General features: G+C 33.0%; 1 protein-coding gene across 1 annotated transcript; it reads right to left on the reverse strand.

Moving 5' to 3' along the window:
• Positions 1-5,903: 5,903 nt before the first annotated feature.
• On the reverse strand, positions 5,904-6,867 carry LOC127547186 (olfactory receptor 13A1-like). Its single transcript, XM_051974000.1, has one exon. It carries the CDS (start codon positions 6,834-6,836, stop codon positions 5,904-5,906), a length of 933 nt encoding a protein of 310 aa, XP_051829960.1. The 5' UTR covers positions 6,837-6,867.
• Between the last annotated feature and the right edge of the window lie 3,222 nt (positions 6,868-10,089).

Below are 10,089 nucleotides of genomic sequence, written 5' to 3' on the forward strand. Positions count from 1 at the left end.
AAAGATTTGAAATGGACAATCCCAGTGAGCTTCTAAGATAACAGGCATTCAAGACAAATGAATGGATTGCTTTACTGTAATATGTTATGTAATGAAGCAATACAATGGATGGGAAGAGGGGAACATGGGCCAGCAGTCATTGGCTCTTTTGTCACTTTTCATCTCTACCTCCTCATCCTCCCTTTGTGATCCCCGTGTCTGGACCAACCTCTTGCTATTATCCTCACCAAAAAATCCCAAGGAATTAGCTAAAAGCAAGAGTTGTGGCCATGTAAATATAGAGGGATCTATTCCATATTTGTGGTAGTTGCTAAATTAGATAAAATTACATAAGGCTCTTATTGAATACAAATATAGGAAGAAAAAGTTAATCAGTTTCATATCATGACTTTCTAACATGGATGCAAAGATAAAACTCTGCTAATAAATAATTAAGACTTGGAGGAAATCTATGAGTCTGTGTAAAGCACAGTTTTATATAACATTTGCAAATGAGAAGTCAGGCTCACTGAGCTAAACTTATTTGTCTGACAATGGAAATAATAAGTGACAAATACATAGAAATCCATCAGATTCTAATATCTAATCAGATTAGATTCCTAATCTAACTAGAGTTAATCAGGTCTAATCAAATATAATTCTAATCAGATTTTTTTTTTCTACATTCAATTCTCCACTATACCATGGTGTCTTTTTGAAATAAGGGATTTAAACACTTCAATGAATGTATAATCCCAAAGAATAGTATCTCTTAACTGGAAGGCAGTGATCACCATTATCTGACTTAAATTAGGTAAGTTAAAATTATTACTAATAGATATAAATAAAATATATGACTATATCATATCATATTATTATATTTATTACATTAAATGCATGTTTATATAAAGGAGATTATATCCCTACAAATAGAGATGTAAAGGAGTGGGGTATAGAATTTATATTTTATACCAAAATCACATAGAATACAATTTCATTTTTCATGATTTCAAAGTGTTAGGAACTTACAATATGTCATTACAATTAATTCATACCATATGATACAAGATGTAGTAAAGAATGGTAGAAAGAAAGTGGATCTCACTATCAGGAATAATTGAATTCAAGTCCTATTTCTGACACATACCTGAACAGGCCAAAGACACAATGCTTAGTATACCCAGTCAACTAAGGCAACAAATTACAGCAGGTGTCAAGCTACATCAATGAAGCAAATCTCCTCCACCTAGGAAATCATTGGTGTGGACAAAAATAGGAGCAGTGAGGTTGGCGGTAGCAGTGATAGTGGTGGTGGTAATATTAATGGGAAAATTATGTTAAAGAAATGCCTGCTAATAAATAAATTTCCTCAATCTGATTCTTTGACTTCATCACAAATTTTAAGGTAGAATTTTCAAAGGAAAAACAGAACTAATACTTTATTATTTTCAACAATTATATCATTTTCTACTTTAACAAAAATTCTGCCTTTGCTTCTGTCTCTTCTGTCTCTATATGTATACATCTCTCTTTTTATCTGACTCTCACACTTTTTTGCTTTCTCTTTCCCTCTTTTCCTCTATCCTTCATTGCTACTTTTAACACTCCTACATAAATATAAAGAGATCTATCATAAAAATGTAAACATGCTTAAATTTAAACATATATTTTGTTCTTGTGGTCAGTTTTTTCCCCTCTTTTAATAAAGGCAGTATCTATTTCTAATTTTTTGTCAACCTTACCTTTTTTCTGCCATAAGGTGATAAATAGAAGATTCTTTTTTTTTTAATAAAACCTTCAGTGTTCACAAATTTGTGTGTTCATTGGTCTTTAAATAGGTTTTGGACAAGGATCTACTTTAGCCCAGTCATTTTCCAAAGGTCAGCTATAGAAAGCCCTGGGAAATTCTGTCATCTTATCCCCTAGAGAAACAATTAAACTCTGAATTATTTTGGACTATGTTGAAACTATATTATAATTCCAGTCAACTGAAAATGTAGAGTGCCAAGTTCTTCTTTGGCTTACATGGCACAAAACAGACGATTTGACTGATATTTTGGAGTTTATTTTTTTCCCTAGTGAATTAACAAAATAAATTGATTTTATGAATAGTATGTTGTATTCTTTAAAATCCAGGCTTTAAGTGTTAACAGAATTGACACATATTATGACTTCTTTAAACCTTAGACAAAAATAGTAGAAATATAACAATAATAAAAATCATAATTTACAGGATATCTAAAGAACAAGTTAAGCGGGACATGAGAATATTGCAAGTGAGTCTTTATAAACTAAGACAAATCCCAATCCTACAAATGCAAACCTCAAATCATTTTTGAGAATTCTGTGATTGAAATAGAGCGTCATTAGAGACAGAACTGTCTCTACAGCTGTCTGAATATAACATGAATTTGCAAATGCTCAAGAATGAGATTCTTAAGGTGTTGTAATGTCAAATATTCAAAAAGTCCAAATTATGTGAAAAAAACTTTCAAAACATGAAGATTTAGAAAAATTAAAACCCTATGGCAAAAGTGTTATTTATATGCATGTAATCTATATCATCCTATTTATTCCTGTATATGATCTAAAAAGTTAATTAACTGAATCCTCAAAAGAGCAGTGTACATTTTGGTGGTATTATTCAATTACAAAAAGGTATTTTGTCTGCCTACACAAAGGTCCATAATATACTAAATGTGAAAGAATAATAGCAAGATAAAGACTTGAACTTTTTTATCTGTATTCCATCAAGAAAAATAATGAAATGATGATGATGGTGATAACTTTTAATTAAATGCAAGCATTTTGTAATCCTTATATTTTGTTTAGTCATTTTTATTATATCCTTCTCTATGTGAAATCAAAAATAATATAGTAGCTTTCAATTTCCTTTTCCTGTTCATTTCACAGATGAGGGACTGAGTTAAATAGGATTCAAAAGACTTCAACAGAGTAACCAAAATGGCAGAGAGCAGACATGATTTTCTCTGACCTCCTCTGACCAAACAAACCAACAGTAGATTAAGCCTCTAAACTTCTTTTAGAGTGACATAAACCACAAATATCTGGAGTACAAACATACTGGAAGACCTTCAGAAGAGGTCTGTTTCAAATGAGCAGAGGGACAGTCTGCCAAGCCAAGACCACAGCATTGGGAGTACAAACCAAGGAGCTGGGACAAGGAGCCAGTATTGCAGCATCCTTTGGGAGTCTTCTGTGAGCCTCTTAGGCTACTACTCTGTCCTGGTTGCAAGCAGGTGTTAGAAGATTTGTTGTAACAATCCCCAAATAGAATACAAAGGGCAAATTGTAAGCTCCTGAGCCCATGAAGAGCTCAGCACCTGCCTGTGATTACCCAGCACAAGAAGCAGACTGAAACATCAGCTCCAGGCTAAACTAAAGCAGCAGTTGCTCCTTTGCCTTAAGAGAAGATCTGAAAGCTTTAATAAAAATGAACAAAAAAGCAAAAATAACACTGACTATAGACAAATTTTATGGATAAAGAGAGAACAGACCACAAATCCTAAGGTTCCTAAAAGCCAATCAACTCCAGATGAAGTCCCAAAAGGAGATATGAGTTAGGCCCCATATCACAAGGCTTTTTTTGAAAATTGCAAAAAGAATATCAAAAGAGAGAAGAAAATTGAGTAAAGGAAATGAGATCTCTGCAAGAGGGTATAGAAACAGGAAAAACAGAAATTAAAGAAAATGTCTTAATTTTTTTTATAAAATGGGGAAAACACATAACTCCCTACAAAATAGTTTTGATGAAACGGGTAAAACACATAACTCCTTTCAAAATAGACATGAAAAAGATACCAACTCATTGAAAAATAGAATTTGTGAAATGGGGAAAAAAAAGTGATGAACAGAACAACTCAATTGGCCAAATACAAAAGAGCTAAAACAGGTAACTAAAGAAAATGATATACTAAAAATTACAATTGAACAAATAGAAGTGAATGACTTAATAAAATTTTAAGAATCATAGTCCAAAAAAATGAAAAAAAAATAGAAGAAAATATGAAACACTGCTTAGGAAAACAACTGAACTTGAAAATAGAGAAACAATCTAAGGATTCCCAGACTTCCTGGAAGCCATGATTTAAAAAAAAAAGTAACCTAGACATCATTTTATCAGAAGGCAAAATAGCCATTGAAAGAATTCATCTCTCACCTACTGAAAGAGACCCCAAAATGAAAACTCCAAGAAGAAAATAGTAGAGAAGGAAAGAGAAAAGCAAAACTTAGGGTAAATAAGATGGAAGGAAATACAAAATTAGCCATTTTAATTGTTAATGTGAATGGCATGAACATTGCCATAAAACAGCATATCTTCACTGACTTTTCTTACTGTAAAGGAAAAAAAAAATGAAGCTAGCTTAGGGAAGTTAGAAGCTTTGAACTTAGCTTTGGAAACATTTTTTAAGGTGACATCATGGGTAATTTGGTGCCAAGAAAACAAAAGCACTCAAAGGATCATGAGTTAGATCATCTATAATTCACATATATATATGCAACCATGTAGCTCCCTAACTTTACAGTGTTTTAGGCACATGATGAATTGGTGGTTTGGGAACCCGGATGAAAAGCTGGGATTTTCCTGTGTCTTTTCCTTTATATTTGATTATGTGTTATGGGTATATTCATAGGGACTGAGGGAGAGGGAATTCATCAGCAGGAAGTCTGGACTATAACACCTCCTTCTCAATTGTAAGTGACAAGAAAAGTCTCTTAAATTTGCATACTTGAACTAAATGAATTTTGCTAAACTGACAGTTTACTAACCTTATTTTCATAACTCATAACTTCTCAGTATAGATAGAAAGATAGATAGATAGACAGACAGATAGATAGACAGACAGATAACTCAGTATTCAAACATGGAATATCTTTTCTTGGGTAGGCGCCTTCAATATATCAATCATTATACTTAATATAGTTGGGAAATATATTTTTAAAATTACTTTAAAAAGGAAAATCAGAGTTAGGCTTTTTTACTTTATGCATATATAATATTTACATATAATTTTATTAATGACAAAATAACCTTACTACTTGTACTATTGTTATAACTGCATATCAATATAACATATTTTCTTAATTTTATTTTATGATTAAAACATTATTCTAAGAGGATATTTATATTATATATGACAGTAAAAGGGCTTCAGGACACAAAACTGTTTAATAATTCCTAGTTCCAACAAGACTCTATGACTTTGGGACACAATGAACTTGAGTACTCCCAAAATCATATGGAGAAATTCAGTACTACAAGTAATCTTTGAGGAATGTCTGACTTCACAAAGAATTTATGATAATATGATTAATATAGTGCTAGGACAAATCCAGGATTCAATTAAGGGCTGTTGAAAAACAATCAAAACCTTTTTCAGTTTTACCTTGTGCCTTATCTAGTCATGACAGTAATGGAATATTAAAAGTTTAAGGGGCACATAGCAAAGCTTATATGTGTGAGAGGTTACAATTAAGCCTATATTTAGTCTCTATCAGGGATGTCACGCTTCTGAGTGACAGAGAAGGAAGGAGGAAAAAGAGAGGAGTGCATGATGTGACAGAGAAATTATATATAAATACTGAGAACAAAAACTAAAGTTAAGCTGAAAGGATATTTACTTCTTTGTCTTAATCTTCTAAAGGGGAAATTTTGCAGTTATAGAGGTATAATGCAGGTAACAATGTGAAGTAGGTACTATTTATTTCAAATTGTAATAATACTTAAAAAATTCAATAACTCAATAAATCTGAGACTTGTAACCCAAATATATAAGATCATGGTAAGTATTAAATTATATCACCAAAGAAGATCTTTATTTAAAATTTGTATTTTCTCAACTCTGGGCATAAATAAAACAGCCTTATACCACCCTATATGAAAAGGCTTGAAAAATCCCTACTTACTTTCTAAAGATTAGAAAGAACTTCCTAACAGCCATTTTGACCTCTTTATTCCTTAGGGTATAGATCAGAGGATTTAAAGTTGGGCTTAACATGGTATACAACACACCAGCCACTTTACTTCTCTCTGGATTATAACTACAAATAGGAGTTATATAGGCATAGAAAACAGCTGTGTAATACATGGACACCACAATAAGATGAGAGGAACAAGTAGAGAAGGCTCTCTTCTTTCCCTCTGATGTCTGAATTTTCAGGATGCTAGAGATGATGAAACCATAGGATACCAACGTCAGAAGAAAATTTATCAAACCATAAAATGCATCTGCCATGACTGTCATGATACTGTTAACATAGGTAGAAGTGCAGGAGAGCAACAAGAGAGGGGGAATCTCACAGAAGAAGTGAGTAATCACATTAGGTCCACAAAAAGACAGTCTTGTCATTAGACCAGTATTTATGGAGGAATTGAAGGCACAAATGAGCCACACGCCAGCTGCCAATACATTACAGAGTGTCTTGTTCATCATGGTACTGTAATGCAAGGGGTGGCAGATGGCCACATAGCGGTCATAAGCCATGACTGTAAAAAGAAGCAGTTCTGATGATCCAGACCAAACGAGAAAGTAGAGCTGGGTCATGCAGCCCCCATAGGAGATAGTGTTCTTCTCTATGAGCAGTCCTTGCAACACCTTGGGCAGAATGGAGGAAGTACAGATAATGTCCATTGTAGCTAAGTTGAACAAAAAGAAGTACATGGGACTATGGAGGCTTGAGTTGAGTGTGATGACTATGATGATCAAGGCATTGCCTGTGAGAGCAACCACATACAAGGAGAAGAAACAGCTGAATAATAGAAGCCGGAGTTTGGGGTGCTCAGAGAATCCCTGGAGAATGAACTCTATCACCTGCGAATGGTTGCTAATAGCCATTGATCTGACAGGATTTTCTGCATCAAACAGGAGGTTCTTGGAGTATACGTTCAAGTGTTACCCAAACTGAAGAAATGTGATAGGAGATAGCATCTAGAAAATTAAAAGAGACTTGTTAAGTATGTATCCTTCATGAAACTTAAGGAATCTAAGCAATGGGATACCTTTCACAATGAGAACACAAAAGTAATATATAGAACTGGCCTACAATAGTCTAGAATAGCTTTTCAATAAACTCATAACACAATCAAATCACTTTAAAACAAATCTAGAGTTAAATCTGTCTTCTACTAAGTTCCTTTACTTTGGATATTTTCATAAATTTTGGACATTTCTCCAGGTGAACTAGGTTTTTTTTTTTTCTTCTCTGGGTCCTTCATTACTTATTTACATATTACATATGTTCCCAGTCCATCCTAGCGTGCATCATGGATATTGTTGCTTTATATATATGTGTACGTGTGTGTATATATTTATTAAAATTACAAATGTAACCATATAATAATAATGTACATTATTTTATGTGATACATAATCAGAATTATGGTACATCAATCAAAAGCTTATATAAGAAATTCTTGTCTATTGTGTGCTTCATAGTTTAGAATGGAATCTTTTTCAAATTTATTTTACAATCTCAAAGTATTTTTTTATTTCAATCACCTTGTAAAACAAGAAGTATCATTACCACTATTCCTCATTTATGGATAATAAAAATATTGAGAGGTATAGTTATTTGCCCTGACTTCCTAAATTTATGAGTCCCAGGAATAGAGAGCCCAAGATTTATATATATATATATTTATATTATATATATTTATATATTTATTATTATTTATATATTTATATATTATATTTATATATTATATATATATATATATATATATATATATATATATATATATATATATATTTATATATTCTCTTTCCTTTAGGATTGGAGTTTTATTTCTCCTTACTTGAAAACCCAACTATAATACTGTCCTCACGAAACTAATTGGTCTATGTTCCATATTGCTCTTTCCAGCTAAATACATAGTATAATGAAACAATAATAGTGATGTAAGATTTAATGCCTTATAAAAGTTCTAAATCACTTATAATTGTTATTTCAAAGGTATTAGGAATTGTTTGAAAACATTAAATAATAGAATCATCTATTCTTCTCATCCCACAAAACTGTAATACTTTATTCTGACAAAGGCTTTTCTTCTCTTTCCCTCAGTTATCATTGCAGTTGATAGAATGCTAGACCTGAAATATGGAAGACCTGAGTTCAAAACAACATCTGACGTTTTATTAGATACATGATCTTGGGCAAGTTACTTAATACCAGTTTCCCTAACTGACTAATGGCAATAATCATAGCAACTACCTCACAGAGTTGTTGCTGGGATCAAATAAAAATATGCTTAGTGATTGGCATTGAATACAGCCACAATACAGTAGGAGAAGCAATAAAGCAATATTTTTTTCCTGAGAGTATTGGGGTTAAATGACTTGTCTAGGGTTACACAGCTAGGAAGTATTAAGTATCTGAGCTTAGATTTGAACTCAGGTCCTACTGACTTCTAGGTGGTGTTCTATCTACTGCACAACCTAACTATCCCCAAACAATAAAGCAATTTTAAAAACTTTCAGTCCAGAGATGATAAGGTGGTCAGACACCTGGCCAGGAAAAGATTAAAGAAATGTCTTTCTGGCACTGGGTGCAGCTGATGCTGACTGACACTTCTATTTACTGAAACTTAGATTGGTATAGTAGTTTCTGTGCAGAGAGGAATATTGATTGTCATTCATGAGGAAAAAGGAATACTGATTAGAGTTCCAAGAAAGAAGAGCACTGGTAAAGCAGCTAAAGAAGAGCAGGGTCCCTGGTTACAATTACAAGGCCAAGAAGAGGACTAGCACTTGCAGTAAGTAACAAGGAAACAGGGGGCTTTTCTGGATAAAGACAGAATGCATATGAAAATACCAGTGGCAATACTACTTCCAATATCATAATACCTTGGAACCATTAAAACATTGCAAACCAAAACACTTTCCATACAAATAAAGTCAGATCTAAATAACTGGGAAAATATTAAGTTCTCTTGAATAGGTCGAGTGAATATAATAAAAATGACAATACTACCTAAACTAATCGATTTATGTAATGCTATACCAATCAGACACCCAAGACACTATTTTATTGATCTAGAAAAAATAACAAAAAAATTAATCTGGAAGAACAAAAGGTCAAGAATTTCAAAGGAATTAATGAAAAAAAAAAACAAATGAAGGTGGCCTGGCTGTACCTGATCTAAAACTATATTATAAAGCAGTGGTCCACCAAAACCATTTGGTATAGGCTAAGAAAGAGACTAATTGATCAGTGGAATAGATTAGGTTCACAGGACAAAATAGTCAATAACTATAGCAATCTAGTGTTTGACAAACTCAAAGATCCCAGCTTCTGGGATAAGAATTCACTATTTGACCAAAAAAATTTTTTAAAACTGAGAAAATTGGAAACTAGTGGCAGAAACTAGAAACCCACACCTAACACCATATATCAAGATAAGATCAAAATGGGTTCATGATCTGTGAGGGTATGGGATTCTGCTGAGAGGGAGTATCTTGGCCACCTTGACTTTTGATGCACAATAAGCTTTCTGAAACGCTCTTGTTGAGCAAGGAACAATGATTTGTGATTGTGGGAAAATATGTGAGTCTGAGGGTCACAGCTTGTTGCTCATGAGCAGGTATGCCTTGACAGGGCCTCTTGCCTGTGAGTGAGTTGCTAAATTGCTGGATTGGCTCTCCTCTCATTGGTAGATACCATGCATACACAAAGCCCTGAATGGTGATTGGGGATTGCCTACTGTTCGCATTCTGATCATGCTTGCAAAAATGTATATCAACAAGGCTATACAGCATAATAAACTGGAGCTCTTTTCACACTCCCAGAGTCTCCTGCCTCATTCATCTTGACTCTGATCAAAGATCATTTTTTTATATTCAAGTGTTCTGATAAAAACCTTATTTCTAAAATATATAGAGAATTGACTCAAATTTATAAGAAATCAAGTCATTCTCCAATTGATAAATGGTCAAAGTATGTGCACACTCAATTTTCAGATAAAGAAATTAAAACTATTTCTAGTCATATGAAAAGGTGCTCCAAATCACTATTGAGCAGAGAAATGCAAATTAAGTCAACTCTGAGATACCACTACACATCTCTCAGATTGATTAAGATGATAGGAAAAGGT

The sequence above is a fragment of the Antechinus flavipes genome, chromosome 2 (assembly GCF_016432865.1).
Source record: "Antechinus flavipes isolate AdamAnt ecotype Samford, QLD, Australia chromosome 2, AdamAnt_v2, whole genome shotgun sequence".
Taxonomy (NCBI): domain Eukaryota; kingdom Metazoa; phylum Chordata; class Mammalia; order Dasyuromorphia; family Dasyuridae; genus Antechinus; species Antechinus flavipes.